This window comes from Narcine bancroftii, chromosome 11 (genome assembly GCF_036971445.1).
Source record: "Narcine bancroftii isolate sNarBan1 chromosome 11, sNarBan1.hap1, whole genome shotgun sequence".
In the NCBI taxonomy this organism is placed as follows: domain Eukaryota; kingdom Metazoa; phylum Chordata; class Chondrichthyes; order Torpediniformes; family Narcinidae; genus Narcine; species Narcine bancroftii.
Genome location: NC_091479.1, coordinates 6,251,132 through 6,274,930, shown reverse-complemented (window position 1 = coordinate 6,274,930; position 23,799 = coordinate 6,251,132). Strand labels below are relative to the sequence as shown.

Below are 23,799 nucleotides of genomic sequence, written 5' to 3'. Positions count from 1 at the left end.
GAGATGTGAGAAGAGGAAACAGAAGTACCCAGGGCAAACCTATACAGTCACGAGGGAAAATACAAACTACACACAACTGCTGGAACCACAAATCAGCCAATCTACTCTCTCTGCCATAATGAGAGGTAATAACTCCATACGATCCTTTACAAGTGCAGGATAGATTTCTCTGGTGCTCAAAATCACTCATAAAATGAAACAGATTCCGAGAACCTTAACAACTCCAGCGACAAACATCAAGCCATCTTTTCAATCCTGTATGTGCATCGTTTGCCTCTGTGTAGGTGAAGATACCAACAGCACACTCTTAACTAAACTCCCCAGGCCTCAGAATATATGGAACGATATACCACCTAAAGTCGTGGACAACAGGTACGAAAGGAAACAGACCAGCTGGACCTAAAGTGAAACTTGAAATAATTCACTTTAGGACCCACCCTCACTAAATAAAACATTTCATGTCAACCATCGGAAAAGTGTGTATTACAACAGACATAGGAAAAATGACAAGTAAAATAGACTAATGTCCAACTGATGTACCTATTAAGCTTTTCTCTGGAGGGGGAGGCACAATGAAGCCATTTTGAGAATGTTTTTCTGAAAGTCTGTCGTACAATCCTAGAAAATCACTAAATCTTCGCTTTACACTGAACTCTTTCCTCTTGAATATTGTTAAGCTGGTCTGCAGAGCAAAAAAATGCATACATATTTTAGACAACGGATTTGCACAATAAAGCTACACGGTAAAAAGAATCAAAAAGTCTGGTATTTTACACAGCAAAGCAACAACTGAACACAGGAGTTTTGTTCCAATGAATCAAGTAGCAATCACACCAAATCGTTTATACTAGAGTCACGTCCTATTGTAACAGATACAAATGCACTGATACATACCAATGTGGACACTTTATATGCCACGTATGCAGCCATACCATCACCTAGAAAGGGAAATAAGAAAAATCAAGTACACTGCTGAAGAATTACTGTATATACGCATGTAACAGTCAAATTCTGTGGACCAATTTTTAACATCAAACTCAGGGGGTCGACTATTACACGCAATCTACTTTTGACCGTGGTAAGTACCTGCATCATTCAAGGTGTTGAGAGCTTGGATGGATGGGGGGTCAGGGTGTCAGGAGTTCCAGTGGGAGGGCAGCCAGAGCCACGGTTAGGGTGTCAGAAGATCCACTGGGCAGGCAGCTGGGGACTGGGTGAGAGCCTGTGGTCAAGGTGTCAGGACCTCCACTGGGCAGGTGGCTGGGGCCTGGGTGAGAGCCCATGGTCAGGGTGTCAGGAGCTCCAGTGGGTGAATGGCTGGGGTCTGGGTTAGAGCCCATGGTCAGGATGTCAAGAGCTCCAGTGGGCAGGTGGCTGGGGCCAAAAATAAGTATCGACAGTACATGATTAACACCTGAGGAGCAGCATTCTAGTTTCGGTCAGAGCAGTGACAACAGATAGTTTTGGTCAGTCTCGGCAGACCTACAGGGACTCTACATTTATTTTCAGCACCATGACACCATTGTCAAACTAGCAGCTCATTCGAGCCACAGTCCATACACACGGCGATAAAGGCTGCTCACTCAGGAGAAATGAATGGCTAATATGTTTGAACCTGTTCGCAAGGGGACAGATGGAAAGAAGAATGTTCAGGCAGCGCCCTGCATGGCTCCTGTTAGGGTGAAGGATACGGTTGGTCAGTTTAAGGAACCCTGGTAGATGAAGAGAGTTTTTGAGGCTCTGGATAAAGAAAAGGAGGCTTACATCAAATTAAAGAACTCCAGATTAAATAAATCCCTTGATGTGCTCACATATTACAGTCACCATATCTGCTGCTTTTAAATTTAATTTAAATGAATACAATAAAACTTCTTAAAACTCTCATTCAAAAAGTCATGCAAAATAAAAAGCTGGGTGTAAAATTAAAACAGGGGAAAAGATCAAGGAAGAGACAAGGCCTCCCCCAACATTCCTCCACAACTCTCAGGGAATAGAGTTCAATGTGTAAATATTTAGATAGGATGCTAATGGTAACAGATTCCTTGAAAATAAATAAACACACTTCGCCTCGATTTCTCATTTTCCCACCGTGTCTGAAACTTTCAGCACTTCTTTGAAATGTTCCGTCTTTTCGGTTCCACCAGCTTTAATCAGCTTTAATGAGGTGAATGCTTTTTTTTTTTAAAAACTGAAGTAAACGTTTTCATTGATGTGTAACATTGCAATAGTTGGTCTACTGCAGTGGTTTTCAATCGTTTTCTTTCTACTCACGTTCCACTTCAAGTAATTCCTATGCCATAGGTGCTCACTAAGGGATACGCAAGGTAGGATGTGGGTGGAAAGAAAACGTTTGAAAACCACTGTTTTAATTGCACCTCATTGACTCATTATGTGCACGGTTTCACAACTCCAAAGGAAATAGGCCAATGACAATTTTTCTCAAGCAAGATATTTCAGTAACAATTGGGGCTGGAGCAGTGGTTCCCAACCTTCCCTTCCCACTCACATACCACCTTAAGCAATCCCTCACTAATCACAGAGCACCAATGGCATAGAGATTATTTAAGGTGGTATGGGAGTAAAAAGAGAAAGTTTGAAAACCACTGGTCAAGTGTCAAGTAGTTGGTCAAAATGGCAGTGACATCTAGTGTTGAAACTAAGAAGTACAATGTCCATACAGTGCAATTTATTGTTAGAGACTATGTTCTAATGGACCATATTCTATTTTATTTTTAAAATTCACCCTGGGCCACTTACAAATGGGCAACAGGCTGCAGTCGGCCCAGAAGCCATGGTTTGGCCACCGTGATCTAGATGAACACAGATCGCCAACAATAAAAGGGAATGGACTGGTATACCTCAGTACTCAATGGTCAGCATGGACCTATTCCTGTGTTGGAGGACTAAAGCTGAACAGTTCCCCAAGCCTGATGATCTCCACACTCCTAAAAGGGGTGACTACACAGGTGTTGCTGCAATGTTCTTTATTTTAAAAAATGTTGGTTGAAATTTACAATTATACAAAATTAAACCATACAGTTATATTTTAAGATACAATTTCAGAAGAAGAAATAAGAAAAAAAAAACTCATTTGGTGAAAACCCAAGGATATCAAGTGATGACAACAAGGCATTGAAGTTTAGATCCATCTTTAGGTTCCATGAAAGGAAATTAGTATTTGAATCTTCAATGGCATATCTAATTTTTTTCTAAACTTTAACAGAATTTTATATAATTGAACCATTGTGTGTGGGTAGGTGGAGTATTATCCTTCCATTTGATCAATAATGCACATCTGCCTATCAATCATGTAAAAGATAAAATTCAGTTTTGAGATGAAGTCAGGAAAACATCATCATATAATCCAAACAGAGCAATTCAAGGACAAAGTTCCAATTTAATCTAGTGTGTGAAAAATATCTTTCTAAACTAGGGGAAGTCCAAAACAAGAGGATCAAAGAAGCCTCAGCAATTTTATATTTGTCACATCGAGGGTTTATATCAGAATAAAAACAAAATTATTTAACTTTAGACATTTGTACTCTATGAACCACTTTAAGTTAAAATAAATAATGTCATGCACTAAGGGAGGTCAAATTAATCAAATTACAAATAGAATCCCAGACCTCACCAGAGAATGAAAGATCCAAATCCTGTTCCCATTCTCTCTTGATCCTAATTAAGGAGGTTGTTCTTAAATCAAACAAATTATTATGAGATATTAAACCTTTATGAAAAAGTTCAAAATCCAAAAGTAAATCAAGAATATTTGCCTCAGGAATTTGCAGAAAATCGGGAATCTGAGATTGAATAAAATGTCTAATCTGTAAATATCTAAAAAAAAAGGTGTATTTGGTAAATTAAATTTTGCCACCAATTGCTCAAAAGAAGCAAAACTGTTATGAATAAAAAAAGTCTTTGAAACATTTAATACCCAATCTATTTCAATCATTAAAAACTGTGTCTTGCAAAGAAAGTTTAAAAAAAGTGATTAGATATAATGGGACTAGCAAAGAAAGCAATTCCGAAATCCAAAAAACCTTCTAAATTGTGCCCATATTCTCAAACAATGTTTAATTATCGGATTATCAATTACCTTATAATAAAGAGAAAGATAGACGGGAGCCTAAAATTGCCAACAAACCAGAGGTCATGGGTTAAGGGTGAAAGGGGAAAAGTTTATAGGAACATTTGGAGGAATTTCTTCACACACAGAGTGGTGGGAGTGTGGAATGAGCTGCCAGCTGAGGTGATGAATGTGGGCTCAAATTTAACATTTAAGAAGAATTTGGTTAGGTATATAGATGGGAGGGGTATGGAGGGCAATGGACTGGGTGTAGGATCAGAAAAAAAGAGTTTGGCACAGACTAGAAGGCCCGAAGGGTTATAGGATATAGTGATCATAAGCAGGTTCTATTTTCTATCTGTTAACTGCAACAAGTGTTGTATCATGGGGTTCCTGGATGGGGCCTAAACGTTTTAAAATGTAAATGACCTGGATGACGGTGCCACAGGTAGGACCTGCTAATTTGCTGACGACACAGAAATAGGCACGATCAATTTTTCAATACCTCGAACACAACAAACATCCCTCTATTGGTCACTTCTCCAAATCTGGATAAAACTCAACAATATGTAGTTCAAACTAGTGTTCCTCTATTCCAAACCCACTTCCTCCTTACACCTGCAGGGATGTTTAGCGATGACTCTACTTTCACAATCCTCTGTAAAGCTGCACGTTATCATGCACGGTGGGGCCAGGACTACAACAATAACTTCCTATATTCTCCCCAACTCTCAGGAACCACCCTACGTCCCAAACCCTGCCGGACTAAAATAATTCACCCCTTTCACAACAGAATTGTGACTCTGCACGTCAGATGTTCCTTCGCCTGCACAACTCGAAGCCCTCAGTACAAGTCACATGCTATCAAGATTTGAGACAGCAAATTTAGGGAAAGAAAAAAAGGCAGGTATTGCTTTCTTTAATGACTAATGGCCAACTCACAAGCCCTCTTGGCGCACAAATCGCAAACCAAACGGAAATACATTCCCAATGTTTCCAAACAGAACGGTAACGAGGGGTAAAACTCTGCCACTACATACAAAACCATCAACGTCGACTGGAACATCAAACTCACCCACTTTCTCCGGCTCGGTGACTGTAACAGTCAAGTCAAACTGATCCTTGTCTTCCTCTTCTGCTTCTTCAACAAGCTGGTCAAAAGGAATGAAACCGTGCATCAAACAATGTACAAATTGAGTCACTTGGGATGAAACACTTTTATACTCCCTTTTTAAACTCATGTAACAAACTATTTCTACAAATTAATAGAAAGTAATCAGTGTTAGGGCATGGGGAGAAGGCAGGGAAATGGGGCTGAGTGGGAGAATGGATCTGCTCAATGGGCCGAATGGCCTAATTGTGTTTCTAAATATCTTATGTGCTTTACAGAAAATCTGAAAATTTAGCACTAAGATTGTGTACTTCCTTTCTAATTCATGACTTCAGGACACACAAAAGTACCTCAGACTAATAATGTATTTCTCAAACTGTAGGTACTCAAAATGCACGGAGGTAAAGATTATTTGTAATTCGTGGTAATTGCTCAATACATCAGGAAACTCCTTCGTCTTGAAGTGAAATGGAATATTTCTAAGTTATCTGAGCAAACTCTACTATCTCCACTGATGTACCACGGACTCAGTAGGACATTGCTAGCTTCACTCTGGGGGAGGGATACAATAACTTGGTTCCTCCTTTCAAAAAGGACATGGCATTCATTGAGAGAAGATGGGAATTTGAGGAGTTGATCTGAGCAAAAATACCATCTTTGCCCTCTCTTAAATTAACTCCTATAACCTCACTTGATCCCACCCATCTGTACCCAACTGTGCTGAAGCCACTATTGCACATAGTGGTCAAATGTAAATTGCATAACCTTTCCTGGTTGACCCTGCTCTCACTGGCTGGCTCATGACTCCTCCCCTTTCTTCCCTATAAAGGCAGTCATGCCACAGGCCTGCCCCCGGTTCGAGCCTGGATGCTGCCCATCTCTTGCTAATTAAAGCCTTCAGGGTTGATGTTATTGATCGTGCATCACCAACGTATGGCCTTCCTTTTCCTGACCAGAGCCTTAGTATCCCTAATCCTGCCAGCTTGCCCTTCACTCCAACAGGAATCTGCTGTCCCTGAACACACACACTTTAGCCTCCCACTTTCCAGACAACCCTTTACTTGCAAACATCCTCTTCTAATCAACCTGTGCAAGTTTATGTCCAATTCCATCAAAGTTAGCTTCGCCCCAATTTAGGACTTTAACTGCTTACCAGTCCTACCTTTCCCCACAACTAATTTAAACTCATAATTATACTGGACAACATTTTTTCCCCCCCCAAAAGGTTTTTTTCCTGAAAGAAAATGGAGGATTATGATAGACAACTTCAAGCTGAACACAAAGACAATTTCAGATCTGCTGCATCATGTAAGGAAGTTGGAGAAACATTAAATTAATTTTTATCGACTGCAAATGGGATTGACTTCTGAGTACCTCCAAGCCAAGATCTCAGGTTGACTGCACATGTTGCCAATATATGTGAGGAGCCCAATTTTACAATCGAATTAGAGCTTGTAGGTTTTCTTAGTGAATGCAGTCATGCTGTGTCTTTCAACCTTAAGCATATACTCGTCACAAATGTAAGAATTTATCACAGCTGTTGCGACATTGATGAAAGATTTCTGCTGTACTGAATCTTCCTGAAGACAATAAATGCTATTGTTAACTACACTCATTATGCTATTACCTGAAGAACATGTGCCTCAACAGGTGTTCAATCTATATCAGTGTAATGCACAGCATCTGTACATACAAGCTGTTTTTACAGCCTGCCTGCATCTATCCTGACCACGCCTGTCCAGGCCCAATACAACATTTGCTTAGCACCTGTACTGAGTGCATGCCCAAGCATCCCTGGAGTGACCAAAACAGTTTGCTTTGTGAACAACATACCAGTAGATTTAAAATATGACAGGAAATCACAAAAATAAATTATATCTACAAAAACCTGTATGTGTCCGGAAAATTTTAAAGTGATTTTCATGATCAGCCTAAATCCATAAAATACAAGTGCTGAGGAAGAAAATTCTTTGTTGCCAGTGCTATGGTGCCTCCCCCACTGAGACTGTAGTCGCTTGCTCTGCCTCATTCCCCGTGGTAAGGTCTAGTGGGGCAATCTACAGATTCCTGAACACATTGGATAAATTCTGTTCCATGCAGGTTCCAGTAAATGAGATGTCTACACTCTCCCTACACATTTGTTCCTCTAATTCCTGTAGACTATTGGGTGGGTGAGGTGCCAATAATTCAAGCACAAAATCATCCTCCCTTCTCATTTCCTACATATTCTGGCGGTGCAGAAAGGGGAAAAGAGATAATACACAACTTGTCCAAAGATCACAAGCAAAGCTCACTCTGGGCTCCAGCTCTCAGGAAGGGGATCCATCTCCACAGGGAGCTCTTCTGGTGGTGTGCTAATTGCAATAAGGAATTAACAAGGGAGCTGAGCACCATCTACAGGCCCAAGCAGATGACCCAGGAACAGTGCAAGATGCAGAACTCTGAAACCAATCTCCCATGATCATAAAGAGGTTCCGGTCCATCTTTTTCATTGAAATTAGAATCTGTGAGACAAGTTACTGATTCGGATTGATGTTGGCATTGCCCATAGCTCCAAGATAGAACAAAGCTATATCACTGACGTCAAACTATTCCACAAATGCTAATTTTCCAATTACAGTCAAGTGTAGGGATTAAAAGCAAGGAATCCTATCTCGGCCACCCCTCTGTGGGTGATTACTTGAAAGGAAGTACATCAATGGTGTCTGATGCATAGAATCTATAATGCCCTTAGATAATGTGCAGCCCTTACAAGAATCAAATATATCCAATTACCCGCTCTATTTAACCTTCTTCCTCAGGCAACTGAGAGAAGTGAGCACAGAAGCTAGTTAACCATCAAACCCATTAGAAGCTGCCCTGCTAACTGAACAGCCTACATTGTCGTGCCTATCGGCCATGAAAGTGAACAGTGACAAACTGCCTTCTCGATCACATATCCAGCTCACACCAAAATTAATGATTTCAAGAAGTAAAACACAAAAAAGTTCGCAGACACCGTGGTTGAAATAAAAACACAATGCTGGAGAAGCTCCCTCCGCGGGTCAAACAGGATATTTTATATAGCAAAGATACATAACCAATATACCAGGCTTGAGACCTTCATCGAGGTAGGGAAAATGTAGGCCTTAACAAAACGGTGGGGAGAGGGGGAGGGGGAGGAGCACAGTCCCACAGGAAGGAGGTAATAGGTAGATAAAGGAAGGAGGACACAGCAGCAAACAGCTCTATGAATGGAGGGGGAAGAGGATTTTCAATACTCCCACAGAAAATGGTTTAATAATTGGGAGTCCTGCCACTCTCTATTCAGAACATTCTCTCTGGGCAACTCTGGTCACCAAGTACATTCAGAAACCTGCAGAAGATTTACAATGCAAGCCTTGCACAGTCTTTCCTCATGAGACAGAAGTACTCGCACACTGAACAAAATAAAAACCTCATACAATTGAGTGGCAGAGTAAAGAGAACGGAAATGCAAATGAAGTCGTATTTACTCATCAGTAACAGCGATGAGTCGCCCGACAGAGAAGAGGTGGGAAATCTCGTGATATGGTATGAGTGTAACAACCTGAGTCTCAGCACGGACTAGACGATCGTGGACTTCAGGAGAACCAGGAGCGACTGCCCTCCACTACACACCAACAACTCTGTGGTGGAGAATTCCTTGGAGTTCACTTAACCAATGACCTATCGTGGACTCTCATCTCCTCATTTGTCAGGAAGGAGCAACAACAACTGCACTTCCCAAGAAGACTGAAGAGGGCAACGCTACCTGCCACTGTTATGACAATCTTCTGTAGGAGCTCCATCAAGAGCATCCTGGCCGGCCGCATCACAGTGGGGTACGGTTGCTGCAGAGAAATGGATCAGAGGTCAATCCACAGGACCATAAAAGTGGCTGAGAGGATCACTGGGGTTGCCCTCCCTTCCCATCAATGTGATCAACCGGGATCTTTATCTGACGAAGGCAAACAAAATTATTGAGGACCCCTTCCACTCTGCATACGGCATCTTTCAGCTGCTCCCACTGGAAAAGAGATGCAGGAGGATCAGAGCCAGCTCCACCAGGCTGAGGAACAGCTTCTTCCCACAGGCAGTGAGAATACTGAACGACCCAAGGAACTGCTCACACTGACCCTCCGAAACTCTCATATTCATGTCACAATGTTCATTTATTTATATATATGGAATACGTCCTGCATACGGATTGTTTGTCTGTATGCTTTATGTCTGGTTGTGTGTCTGTGTATTTTTCATCGAGGACCGGAGAACGCCGATTCATCCGGTTGCACTTGTACAATTAGATGACCATAAACTTGAGTTGACTTCTCTAGGACTTGTGTTCATTAAACTTCAGCACTTTAAACTGGGTCCTTACCTCTTGACTGGCTTTGCTCTTGGATTGTAGAGCTGTGCTGGGTGGGAACTTTACTGTAGTGGATGGCATATTCTGATTCTGGTCACTTGGAGGGCTATCCAGAGACAACTCCACAGAGGCTTCTGCAACAAGATACATTTAATCCAACTTACTGCACTCAGCAAGTCTAACCACAGTGAGAGGAAAACAATACCTTCGACAAATTGAAGGATGACAGCATAACATCCAAGATATTGAATTCACTCTGCTATAGGCTAAAATTCAGGGGTGGTCAACCTTTTAATTTTTAGTTTAGACCTACAGCACAGTAACAGACTATTTCAGCCCACGAGCCCCTGCCACCCAATTAAGCTACACCCTCGGTATGTCCTTATGGGCCATAATGGCCTGTACCATGCTGCATGCCTAAATTAAAAATTAAAAGGTTGCCTATCCTTGGGCTAGATCATTCTGATCCAATATAGCTGGGGTGGCCAAACCACAGTTCACGAGCCACACATGGGTCTTTGACATGTAATGTGTGGCTTGTAGAAATACTATATACGCCATTGTATTAGGTCCATCCTCGAAACTTAAAAATTTCACCTGAAGATTGGGTCATTCAATTTGCTGGGTCGAAAATTCTTGCCTTGATGAAGAAGTCGGAACACTGCTGCCATCTTCCCGCCGGCTATGATGCAATCTCGCGCATGTCCCATTAGTTATTTGTGAAGACTCAGCTGTGGTGTCCATCCACCCGGCCCGACTGCTGTCGGCTCTGTCCAGGCTTTCACCGTCCTGTTACAGGAGCTGACAGTGGTTTATTTTAATATATCCAAATAAAATGTAAACCTTTAAGTGATCATTTGTTATTAAAATATAGTGATTTGCTTTTAACAGCATCCACTGGTCAGCGCTAAATGCCAGATTTCTTTGGGGGGGGGGGGGCGGGGGTCATCTTGTTCAAAGCGTACCTACATTTTAGGTGGAAATTCTGGGGTCTTCCTCTACACGAGTCATCCCATACAAAGGCATATGAAGTACGTTGGCTGAGACGGGAATTGTACGCACCGTGGCTCACAATGGTTGTGCTAGTAGGTGTGGCTTGAAAATACGTAGTAAAAACGTGGATGTAATATTTTTTCATGTATTGCAGCTCTCAAACATCTGAAGTTTATCGTATGTGGCTCTTACATTAAACAAGTTTGTCCACCCCTGCAATATAGCATAGCTCAAACCAAGATTCAGAATCATTTACAGACAATGACTCTAGTGGATAAGCTGCTCAAAGTCAACCTCTGGTGCGAGTCGCGGAATGTTCTGGAACTCAACACGTTGTTTACTCAGAAACCCACAGTGTTCCCTCTCCAGGAACCTGCATGGGTATTTGGAGCCTTCTCGACAAAAGCTCTGAAAGTACAAACAGATTTTCGTTCTCCTATTTTTTTTAGGCAAGGAGAATTGCAAAGTAATCCTGCAAATTTCAACACAAAATTTCTTGGTCACAGTCCGAAAACACGTTCTTAAATTCTTTTAATTGTCAGGTCTCCACTGAATTTGATGTATTCACGCAACTAGCATTTCCTGTTTGCTTCACGACTGGTCGGTTCTTGAAGTCACCCACCTGTAAAGTAACTTTAGTTTCTCTCTCCACAAATGGTAATTATTTTGCTGACCATTTATAGCAACAGTGGGTTGACATTTCTATCATTTTTCTACAGCTCTCATTAGTCTCCTTCTCATTATTCTCCTGCATATTGATCACCATCCTCCCCCCTCTTCAATTGTACACATAATATCTGTATTACTTGGATAGTCTTGGTCTCCACCCATCAGATATTCCCTTTGTTCACCCTGACTCTCTCCAACTGGAACAGTGTAATTTAAGAAAAAACATTTTCAGTTCTGGTGAAAAATATTGACCTGTAACATTCGCTCCGTTTCCCTCTCCACAGATATGATGTGACCAGCTTAGTTTCTTGGGATTTCCCGTTTTTCTAGCAAATTTAAGAACTTGTCTTTCAAACCCAGGGCACTGGCGCTGTTATAGTGTTGCGCTAAATGCCACACTAACTGTCACTTAAGATTTGCAGATGGTAATTGAAGAGAATGTGGTCCTTCCTCAACTTCAAACATACGTGGCTTGTCCTCCAATGCAAAATTCACGCCATCCACAGTCATCCATGCAATTCCTCAAACAAAACATTGCCAGGGATACTTCCTGACACCCTTTGAATTGGCTAGCCTGGTAAGGAAAAAATATAAAATCGAGTGTTGTGGAGTTGCTGGGTCCCTGAAGCCTTACCGGCAAAAATATCTCGCTCTTCGTCATCAGAATGCATTCCGTTTGTCTTGGAGTTGCCGCAGAAAATCTTTGAGGAATCCATATCCAAAGGACTGATCTAAAATGCACATATTAAAAATGACACAATGTGAGATCACCCTCCACTACACATCAACAACTCGGCAGTAGAGAGGATGGAGACCACGAGTGACCTATCGTGGACACTCAACATCTCCTCACTTGTCAGGAAGGTGCAACAAACACTGCACTTCCTGAGGAGACTGAAGTGGGAAAGGCTACCAGTCACCATCATGTCAACCTTCTATATTGAGAGCTGCGACATGGTGTATTACAGTTGCTCCAGAGAAATGGATCGGAGGTCAGTTCACAGGACCATAAGGGTGGCAGAGAGGATCACTGAAGTCTCCTCCCCCACCACCCCCCCCCAATCAACATGATCTACTGGGATCATTGTCTGAAGAGGGCACACAAAATCACTGAGGACCCCTTCCACCCCGCACACAGCATCTTTCTGCTGCTCCTGTCAGGGAAGAAATCCAGGAGGATCAGAGCCAGCACCACCAGGATGAGGAACAGCTTCTTCCCACGGGCAGCGAGAACACTGAACGACCCAAGGAACTGCTCTCACTGACCACCCGAGACTCTCATATTCACAAAACAATATTTATTTATTTGTATATACGAATACTTGTCTTGCAAATATATTGTTTACCTGCGCGGTCTGTCTGGGTGTGTGTCTGCATGTTTTGCACTGAGGACCGGAGAACGTTGTTTGATGGGTTTGACTTGTACAACCAGGTGACAATAAACTGACTCGACACTGTCTGAATATACAATTCAACCTTTCACCCCACTCACGACTAAGAGAAAGCCAAATCTCCAATTTTCCCACAGAGTTCGCCATGTGGGAAACGCTCAACATTGCTCATCGGTTAGACAAGTACTGAATGCAGCCTGGCTCACAGGGGAGGGGGTCAGGGAGTTGGGAAGAGAGCAGCACTGGACCATGGCACAGATTCACTATGGCAGCTCAGAATGAAAATATTAAAAAAGAAAGTTTTGCACAACCAAAGCAATAATTTGAATTCCAAATGCCCTTTTTTGGAAAATTTCTCATTTTCACCTGGCAAAAAAACCCAGACATGATGGGAGATTATTGCAGAAATGTGGTGTCCTGCACAAAAAACTGGGAAAACCACAATGTCCAAAATAATGTCGATCAAAATCAACATGAGAGAAAGCATCTCACGAACCCCTCTACGTCGCTACTAAATACTATCTGGTGGTGGTCAGTGACGGATATATCGGGCTCCAAATGCAAACACAACAAGTACACATCTTATTCTTGAACAGTATAACTGCAATTAACATCCATCCACTCAATAGATCTGCAAAACTAAACAATCGAGTTTAAGACTGAGTTCGTACTCTCCATGAAGTAAACCACGAAAGTCTGCAGACACCGTGATCGAAGTAAAAACACGACGCTGGAGAAACTCACCAGGTCAAACATAAAGATAAAGATACAGAACCAACGTTTCAGGCCTTCATCAAGGTACGGAAAAGACTATTTCCATCTCCTCAGGCAGAACAGTCAAGCACAAAACAAGCCCTTCCAACAATAGAGGGAGCCATAGTGGAGGACTGAAAACACCGCTAGGTGTGGCAGGACTCTTTTGCAGTTCATTAATTGCCTCTCTCTACCACGGGGAAACTAGATCCCAATGACCCTCAGTTACTGGTTACCTCCATTCAAAAAAAGTTGAAGTCAAGACCCAAACTTAATTTGTTAAAGCAAACTCGACCCACTTGGATGTCTTCACATTATTTAATTTAAATTACATTAAAATTTGATTTAGTTTTAAATGTAAAATATAGCTTGAGGCCGAGGATTACATGTATTTGTATTTATTTTTAAAAGTGCTGGAAAATAACCAAAATACTTATCCTAGAGTTGGGCACCACAATTTGCTCTTCACAAGAGATTTAACGGGCAAAAGAACTCAAATACCTGAGATGATTAAAAAACCAGCTGTGTTGCCACTGGTCCGGAACCGGGGAGAGTGGGGAGCGGAGTCACAGCGCTCCTCTGCGGGGACCATCTGCCCAGTCCGACTGCTGTCAGCTCCGTACAGGCTTTAAACAGCCTGTTAAAGGAGCAGATGGTGGTGGATTTAAAAACAAGTGACTACAGAATCTTGCCCATGGTGGTAGCAGCCTCGAGGGTTTGCAGGCTGTGGGGAAGCAGAGGGCTGGTGCAGGTGCAGGGCACTAGAAAACAGGGGGAACATCCCCTCTTTGAGTAGGAGAAGCAGAGGAGACTACCCACAGGGCTTTGAGACTGAAGAACACGCAGGCGGTGGGCTTTTAGTGACTCAAGGACCCACTTAGTATGCAGGCTGCTGGTGACTGCGGTCGATGGATTCACACTGGGCTGAGGACTGGCTGAAGGGGTACCAGGTATCGGAACCAGGATGCACAAGAGTGCCGAGGGTGATGGAGGCTTCCTGATCATGTCAGGAGTGCGCATCTGGAGCTCAGGCTACCAATGGTTTGGACTGAAGGCTGTATGGCTGCGGGAGTGTTCGACATTCACTGAATCTGGGGGGATTCTTCTATTTCTCTAGTAAGAGGTGCCAGGCAATTTCTGCTGAATCTTTGACTGCCTTACGGTAGACAAAAGGAAATTTCATGTATGGTCACATTTTCTGTTTTATTACATGACAATAAAACAGCAGGCAGTGACACGGCAGGAACAGCATCGATCCAAGGGTGGGCTAAATGGGCCCATATGCTCCACCTCATTTGTTCTAAAGGTCCAAGGAGGAATTCAGATACAAACGCAAGTTACCAAAGTATTGGGTTTGCAGATTTGAGAGTAAAGCTGCCCAGAATTATTTTTGTGGGGGTGGGGGTGGGGGGGGAGGAAACTCAAGTGGAGCAGCACGAACAGTGGTGTTGATCCCTGCTGCAGATCCAGTACGTCAGGTACACTCAAAGGCAAGGCAGGAGACACGACAAGAACACACTTGTGCTGCGTCAGGATCAGGGACATCATCGTGGTAAAATAGACATATTTTGGAGATTACCATTATCCTCGAGAATGGCTGGAATTTCAAACCTGGAAGCTTTCAGGTTTAGTCTAGCACTTGCGGTGAGTTTGCAGTGGTAGTTGGCTTGGGAGGTAAATGAACACTGAGTTACGATTCTTGACGGCAGCAACTGGCAGTGGAAGTGTACCACAAAATGGCTCACTAATCAGCCATTTAGCCGCATTCATACCAGTTCTTTGACAGAGCAATCTACTTTCTCATTCTTCTGCTCGTCCCTTTTCGTTCTGTGGATTTCCCAGATTTGCTTTCAGCTTTTAATTTCTACCCCATCACTGTTCCAGCTCAATCACACGACACAGTTTCCTTAAATCAGTACGGAAACAGTTCCTCTAACCTCAGCCAACCTATCACAATGTTGAACTTCTCCACCAACATGTCCCATTGCTCATGTAACTGAACGTACAAAAAACTGGAGAAAAAGTTTCTGAATAGACATGATAAGTACAGAGCTTACTCTACATCTGTATAGAAATGATTTGGATTATGGAATAAATATGCAGATGAATCCGAATTACATGGTTAGGGAAAGTGCTGCTGAGGACACAGAAAGCCTGCAGAGAGACTTCGATAAATGAGGAGAACAGGGCAAAGAGGTGGCCCAGATGAAATGCAATGTTGGGAAGTCTCCGGTCATGCACTTTGGTGGAAGAAAAAGACGGGCAGACTGTTATTTTTTGATTTGGGAGACAATTCAAAATTCAGAGATGCAAAGGAACTTGTCCTCATGCAGGATACCTGAAAGGTGGTGAATGCAATGTTGGGATTCATTTCTAGGGATATACCATACAAGAGCAAGGATGTGACATTGAGACTCTATAACTTACTGGTGAGACCTCGCTTGGAGTTCTGTGTACAGTTTTGGGCCCCATATTTGAGAAAAGACGCTGGCGTAGGAGAGGGTTAGGGTTAATTTACGAGAAAATTTACTGGAATGATACCAGGAATGAAAGGGTTAATACGTAAGGACCGTTTGTCGGTGAACTTGTTGGAGTACAGAAGGATGAGGGGGGAATCCCAGAGGCATTTTAAATGCTGAAAGACCTGGACAGAGTAGATGTGGCAAGGATGTTTCCCATGGTAGGGGATTCGGACAAGAGGTTATAATTTCATGATAAATGGGTGTCTGTAGCGACAGCTACACTGCTACTGTAAGAACATGGGTTGAGCTCAGTGAGCAGAAAACTGGTTTATTGCTGGCTCCCAGCCCGGACCTGGCTGAGAACCGCGCTGGGGGGCACCGACATCACTTGGGCGTCACGTGGTCCCGCAGCGCGGGCTTCTGAGCCTGATGCTGAGAAGGGGAAACCCCCTCCCCCCCCCCCCCCCCCCGACGGTGCCATTTTGGCTGGCTGCCCCGCTGCGTGGATTACAAGCGAGGCCGGTTTGCCTGCATAGTGGCGTGCTGCCACATGTCAATTTAAACAGAGCTTCATGAGTCTGTGAAACTTGTTGCCACAGGTGGTTGTGGAAGTGAGGTCGTCAGGTGTATTTAAGGCAGATTGACACATACTTGATTAGTCAGGGCATCAAGGGTTACAGGGAGAAGGCTGGGGAGTGGGGATGAGTGAGAAGGTAGATCAGCTCATGATTAGAATGGCGGAGCAGACCCGACGGGCTGACTTCTGCTCCTGTATCATGTGATACACCAAGATTCAAAGCTGTTTAAGTACAAGGCAATGAAGAAATGTTCATGCAAGCTGACAGGAAGGAATGATAAAATGTTAGTCCGCCTGCCACACCACATTACTAGATCTTGCCCCTTCATCGGACTTCCTAAAGCCTTTCTGCGTCAGGACTATTGTGGGACACTTCCACTTAACCAGACAAATGCATTTCTTAATACCCAGTTGACCACCACAGCACCTGCCCAAGCGACAACTAGCAAAGCAGAAACCCAAGGAAAACATACATAGGAATGAATATTAGCTGAGATTTCCTTTGAAGTCACAGGATCAACTTGGAAATGTACAATATCACAATTCTCTCTCCACTGCTCCCTCATACATCTTGAATCTTCACCAAAGGACTTCTGACGTTCAAGAACACAGCTCTCAATCTCCAGCAAAAGAGAAGTCAGGGATAAGAAAATCTTACAATCTGCTTCACCAAATAAATACAAAATTCTATTGCAATGAATCTGATGACTTGAGAGGGAAGATTTGCTATATAAAGTACTGAGTTTCTCCAGCATTTGTTTTTTACTTTAACATTCCTGAAATGTTCTTTGGGTCTTTCAATTAACAAGTCACAGGGGAAACCTTTCACTTTGTACAGCCCCAGCCACCTTTTTATCACCTGCTCAGATAAATTAAATTTAGACAGAATGCATGATAACAGGCCCCTTCGGCCCACGAGCCCATGCCACCCAATTAACCTATGTTTTAGAGAAAACCGGAGCACCCATAGGAAACCCACGCAGACTGGGGAGAACATACAAACTCCTTTCAGGCAATGCCAAACTTGAACCCCGGACGCCGACGCTGTAACAGTGTTGTGCTAACCGTGTCGCCATTACAATTTGGGATTTTAGCTGCATTGTCAGGTTACATAGAACTTGAGTTAAACGGATAACCCCACACTAAAGCATGTACTTCAGACGTGGCAAAGAATAAATCAATGTATTGGATTGAAGGTGGGGATATCTCCCAAAATGCCCTGACCCAGAGCAACTTAATACCCCTGACTCTGGACAATAAAATCCTGGACATCTGGTGCCAGAGAGGGACCAGGCATATCGAGGATTGTTACGTGAGGGCAGCTCATGTCATTCGAGCAGCTGAGGAATAAATATGATTTGTCTTATAGAACATTCTTCTATTATCTTTTTTAAGGGACAAATTAGGAAGATGACCCTGCCCATGTGAGGTGACAGGTGATTCGAATTCGAAGGGGGAATGTGTGCAAGTTTATCTCTAAGATGTATTACATATTTCAAAGTGAGGGCCCGAAGCCGGGCTTCCACAGATCGAGGGAGAGATGGGAGTAAGACTTGGGTACAACAATTCATGAGTGTTGCTGGTCAGATCTGTGTCAGGACAGCATGGCAGGAGTTAATAATGCCAGGTACGGGTTGGTGCAATATAATTTCTTGCATGGACTGTACCTCACACCACAAAAATTACATAAATCTCAAAAATGTGCTTTAGATGTGTGTGTGTGTGTGTGTGTGTGTGTGTGTGTGTGTGTGTGTGTGTGTGTGTGTGGAGACTGGAACCTTTATCCATTCAACCTGGCTATTTACAAAGGTGAGATCTTTCTGGGAGGACCTGGGACACATTCTCAACAAAATTACAAAGATGGATTTTCCATAGGATCCAGAATTGTATCTTCTGGGAAACATTATGGATGTGAGTTTTAAACTATCCACCTACCAAGTTCAGTTTGTGAAGGTCGCCTTGTCGGTAGCCAGGAAATGTATGGCAGTTGCATGGAAGTCTGACTCCCAAATAAATATTACACGATGGAATTGATGGAATTCGGAGATACAGAGTTGTATTCCCCTGGAATACAATCATGTCCAACTTGAGGAGGAAATATGACACATTCATTCGAGTGTGGCAACCTTGTCTGAAACACAGGTTAACAGATCTAATTTCACCCCTTTGGAATAAAGGAAATGAAACAATCTGCCCCAGCAGGGAAATGAATGAGATCCAAGAAGTGGAACGTGGTGCAGACAACACTCTTGTTTTCTTGTCCCTTACCACTTTTTAAGTACCTGGGGTTTTTTCAGTTTTTCACAAGGGTCACTGGGATTTGTGTGCTTTGTATAATTTATATAACTTTATTCTCAATAAGCCCACCTCACTGACAAAAGACAAAGGAGGAAAAACCCACACCCAACCCCAACCCACCCATTTTCCCTTGCAACCGCTGCAACCGTGTTTGCCTGTCCCGCATCGGACTTGTCATCCACAAACGAGCCTGCAGCTGACGTGGACATCACCCCTCCATAAATCTTCGTCCGCGAAGCCAAGCCAAAGAAAGATTCTCAATCGTATTTGGGGCATGGGGGAGAGGAGGGGGTGGGGTAGGGAGAGGAAAACAGAATCTGTATGTTATACATGTGTTGAAAGAAAGTGTACTGTTGTCTGAATTTATAGGAGTCTTTGAAAATCAAAGATATTCAAAAAAAAGAACTTGAGTTAGTCTTGCTCAGAAAAGCAAAGCCCCAACCATAACCAGAGACATCTGTCAGCAGGCGTCAACAAGCAAGATTTCTCTGACCAGACACACCCAATTCCTATAATCTTGCATGCTCAGGTGACCAACAGCTATAGATTAATTGAAACAAAAGATTTTTTTATCTCAGAAAGCATATATTAAACAATGTCAACAAATCATTCCCTTTGTAAACAATAACCATGCCAACCTGAAGTGAACTTGGTGACAGTTCTCAAGGCTGACTGAACGGAATCAGTTTGAAAGTGTACAAGAAATAAATCTCCCGAGGCTAATGAATGCAATCCATAAATATAACTAGGCTTCTTTGATTATTGTTCGTTGATTATTCATAGGACAATTTGTATGCAGAAGGCCACATCAATCTGTACAAGTGCATGTGAACCACAGCTCTTCTACCACTTCTACACCCAACCAACATAACATTCTTATTTCTGTAGCCTATTTTGGTTGCAGCCATATGCTTTACAAATTTATTATTGCCCACAAAAAGGAGACAATAAATTTGCTCTCATTCTTAGCCTAAATTCAGATATAAACAAGCAAATTTTTCCAGTGGAGGGGGCGAATGGAAAGGGGTTGGTTACCAACCATCAGATTTAACTGTCCAGCCACAAACACTGGGTTTCTCACAAGTAACTAGCTCTTGGACTTGACCTTACCACCCTACTCATGCATTTGCTTCATCATTTGAGCTCCGTGGGCCAACGACAAAATGCACTGCAGATATTCAACAAGGCGACTTTGACAGAACTCTTCAATCCATCACCTCTACCATCAAGAAAGACAACTACAAGAGTGTGCTACCCAAATACATCGCCTGGCCCAGATTCCCTCATCCAGTGCTATACACCCATCAAAGATGTCTGATCAAGTGCTTTGGGATGAGTTATGAAGCAAATCAACTTCTATCTCTGGAACGACCTGGACCCAGTTCAATTCACCCATCATCACGTTGTTGACTCTCCACTCTGCATTACACTTACATCAGGCTGCAAATTCCTGGGATCCCATATATCAGGTGACATCTCTTGGACCCAGCATATCAAAGTAACCTTGAGAATCCATGCAAATGCCTCTACTTTCCAAACAATGAAGACAAATGTTCCATCTGATTTTTTGATTAACTGCTGCACTTACAAACCAATGTTTGGCAATTCATATTCAAGATCTCCCAGGACTCTGCAGTATTTTAACCATATAAATAATATTCCAATTTTTTATTTTTCCTTCCACTGTGGATGACCTAACATTTACCAACATTGTATTCCAAAGCCTGACCCTTGCCCTATCACATTATCATCTCTCCCTTCAGACTCTGTCCTCTAACAATTTGCTTTTCCACTCAATGTAGTGAATCAAACTTAGATACACTGTCCTATTTTAGTCTACTTCAAGCAGACAAAACCATGCAGTGCCACATGTCATTGAAAATTCACTTTCTGCTTTCGCACTTGGCCTCCTTCCCCGCTGATCTCGGTGCCGTCAGTGACGAACACGGTGAAAGGTTTCACCAGGACATTGCGACCGTGGAAAAGCAGGATCAGGGCCACTGGAATCCATCAACGCTGGCCGACTATTGTTGGACACTGACACAAGAGGCATCAGATGCTGAGTACAAATAAAAATCAGCGGCAAAACATTTTTGGTCAGTCGAACTAACGCAACGTGTCAGCGTCACGATGCGATTAAACTTGCTAAATTCAATAAAAGTTAATTTAATGTTTCTCCAACTTCCTACATGATACAGCAAATCTGAAATTATCTTTGAGTTCAGCTTGAAGATGTTGACCACAATCCCCAATTTTTTTTTCAGGAAGCAAACATTCTGAAAAAAATTTGTTGTCCAGTGTAATCCAAAAGAGATTCACAAGGCTAATCTCAGAAACAAGGAAGCTATTCTATCACAACCAGCTAAGGAAATTAGGCCTGTATTTGTTTGGCATTTAGATGAAGTGTGACTTTATTGAAACATACACAATCACATCACAGAGGTCCAGATGCTCCCATTAGTGGGGAAACAACCACTGAGCATTTGAGGCCAGGGAGGCTGATCATCCATGACATTATTGGCGATTGACTGGCCCTCACATACTCCTGCTTCTCTTAGTCTCCTGCAAACACGACATAAGAACTAGGAGCAGGGGTCGGCCATCTGGCCTGTCGAGCTTGCTCCGTCATTCAATGTGATCATGGCCGATCTGATGATGGGCTCATCTCCACCAACCTGCCTTTTCCCCATATTCCTTAATTCCCCATCGATGTAAAAATCTATCCAACCTCGTCTTAAATATATTTACTGGGGTCACCTCTACTGCTTCAATGATTAGTGAATTCCACAAATTCCACATCTCCATCCTAAATCTACCATCCTGGATCTTGAGGCAATGTCCCCTAGTTCTGGTCTCCCCCACCAATGGGAACAACTTACTCTCTCTTATCTATGCCTTGCATTCTTCTAAATTCCAGTGAATACAGTCCCAGACGACTCAATCTCTCCTCATCGGCTGACTGACCCCCTCAACCCTGTAATCAACCTGGTGAACCTCCGCTACACCATCTCCAAAACTAGTCCATCCTTCCTCAAGTAAGGAGACCAGAATTACACGCAGTCCTCCAGATACGGCCTCACCAGTATCTTGCACGTTTGCAGCATAACCTCCCTGCGCCTAAATCAGTGGTTCTCTACTTTCATTTTCCACTCACACACCTTCGATGCTGTTGTTAGTAAGGGATTACTAAAGTGGTTTGTGAATTGATAGCCTGTCAAGCAAATGTACATAAGGATAACGCTCCAATGTCACAAGTAAAAACACTGCCAAACTTTACAAAGGAGAGAGAGAAGAGACTAAGGAGACCCAAAACTCTGCAAGGGACCCAGGTAGATATTCCAGCAGACAGACCCATGAGCTTCAAACTGGCTGTGGCACCTCTGTACTGGAATGGGTCAGGAGTGGGGGTTGGGAGAAAATGGGACAGAAGGAGGCAGGGGGAGAGAAGGGGGATGGAGGGAGAACGGGGACAGGGGGGGGGAACGGGAGGAGGACGGGGATTAGGGGGGGACAGGGACAGGAGGGGGGAATGGGGGGAGGGAGGGGGCGGGGGCAGGAGGGGGAATGGGGGAGGGAGGAGGCGGGGGCAGGAGGGGGAATGGGGGAGGGAGGAGGCGGGGGCAGGAGGGGGAATGGGGGAGGGAGGAGGCGGGGGCAGGAGGGGGAATGGGGGAGGGAGGAGGCGGGGGCAGGAGGGGGAATGGGGGAGGGAGGGGGCGGGGGCAGGAGGGGGAATGGGGGAGGGAGGGGGCGGGGGCAGGAGGGGGAATGGGGGAGGGAGGAGGCGGGGGCAGGAGGGGGAATGGGGGAGGGAGGAGGCGGGGGCAGGAGGGGGAATGGGGGAGGGAGGAGGCGGGGGCAGGAGGGGGAATGGGGGAGGGAGGAGGCGGGGGCAGGAGGGGGAATGGGGGAGGGAGGAGGCGGGGGCAGGAGGGGGAATGGGGGAGGGAGGAGGCGGGGGCAGGAGGGGGAATGGGGGAGGGAGGAGGCGGGGGCAGGAGGGGGAATGGGGGAGGGAGGAGGCGGGGGCAGGAGGGGGAATGGGGGAGGGAGGAGGCGGGGGCAGGAGGGGGAATGGGGGAGGGAGGAGGCGGGGGCAGGAGGGGGAATGGGGGAGGGAGGAGGCGGGGGAGGGGGGACGGGGGACGGGGGGCGGGGGGGGCGGGGGGAGGGGGCGAGGGGGGGACGTGGGAGGGGGACGGGGGAGGGGGGAGGGGGCGAGGGGGGGGAACGGGGGAGGGGCGAGGGGGGGACGTGGGAGGGGGACGGGGGAGGGGGGAGGGGGGAGGGGGGAGGGGGGGGCGGGGGGAGGGGGGGAGGGGGGAGGGGGGGGGGGGAGGGGGGGGCGGGGGGAGGGGGGGGCGGGGGGAGGGGGGGGCGGGGGGAGGGGGGGGCGGGGGGGGGCCTGGTTCGCGGAGAAGCCGCCGTGCGGGGTGGGTCGGGTCCCCGTCCCGAGCCCCTGCCCTGCGGCCCGGACTCACGCTGCCGATGAAGACGTCCCGCCCGTCGCCGCCGTCCCCGGTCCCGGTCCCGGTCCCGACCCCGGCCTCAGCCCCCGGACGCGTCGCCGCCATGTTGCCGGCGCCCTTCAACAACACTTTATTGTCCGCGGTCCCGCCCCTTCAACAACACTTTATTGTTCCACTGGCCCGAGACAACGGGGTCCGCAGCGGCGGGGAGTCGGCACCGGCTCCGGGTTCAGGACCAGCACCGGCTCCGGGTTCAGGACCAGCACCGGCTCCGGGTTCAGGACCAGCACCGGCTCCAGGATCAGGACCAGCACCGGGACCGGGATCACGACCAGCACCGGCTCCGGGATCAGGACCAGCACCGGGACCGGGATCAGAACCAACACCGGGACCGGGATCAGAACCAGCACCGGGACCGGGATCAAAACCCACACCGGGACCGGGATCAGAACCCACACCGGGACCGGGATCAGAACCAGCACCGGGACCGGGATCAAAACCCACACCAGGACCGGGATCAGAACCAGCACCGGGACCGGGATCAGGACCCTGAGCTGGGATACCCAGCGTGTGTGACTCCTGCTGTAGTTTATGGGGGTTCAGGTCTGGGCGAGAGACCAAGGCAGAAAAATACAGAGGAATCT

General features: G+C 45.1%; 1 protein-coding gene across 1 annotated transcript in view; it reads right to left on the bottom strand.

The window, feature by feature from the left end:
- Window positions 1-23,799, bottom strand: part of LOC138745860 (uncharacterized) — a 71,659-nt gene that overhangs the window by 31,793 nt on the left and 16,067 nt on the right. Inside the window, exons 11-17 of the mRNA XM_069903282.1 lie at window positions 23,374-23,737; window positions 23,168-23,272; window positions 11,840-11,936; window positions 9,556-9,677; window positions 5,142-5,217; window positions 895-938; window positions 541-682 (exon numbers count right to left, since the gene is read on the bottom strand). Of these exons, the coding sequence (XP_069759383.1) occupies window positions 541-682; window positions 895-938; window positions 5,142-5,217; window positions 9,556-9,677; window positions 11,840-11,936; window positions 23,168-23,272; window positions 23,374-23,737 (950 nt within the window). The remainder of the gene's footprint in view (window positions 1-540; window positions 683-894; window positions 939-5,141; window positions 5,218-9,555; window positions 9,678-11,839; window positions 11,937-23,167; window positions 23,273-23,373; window positions 23,738-23,799) is intronic.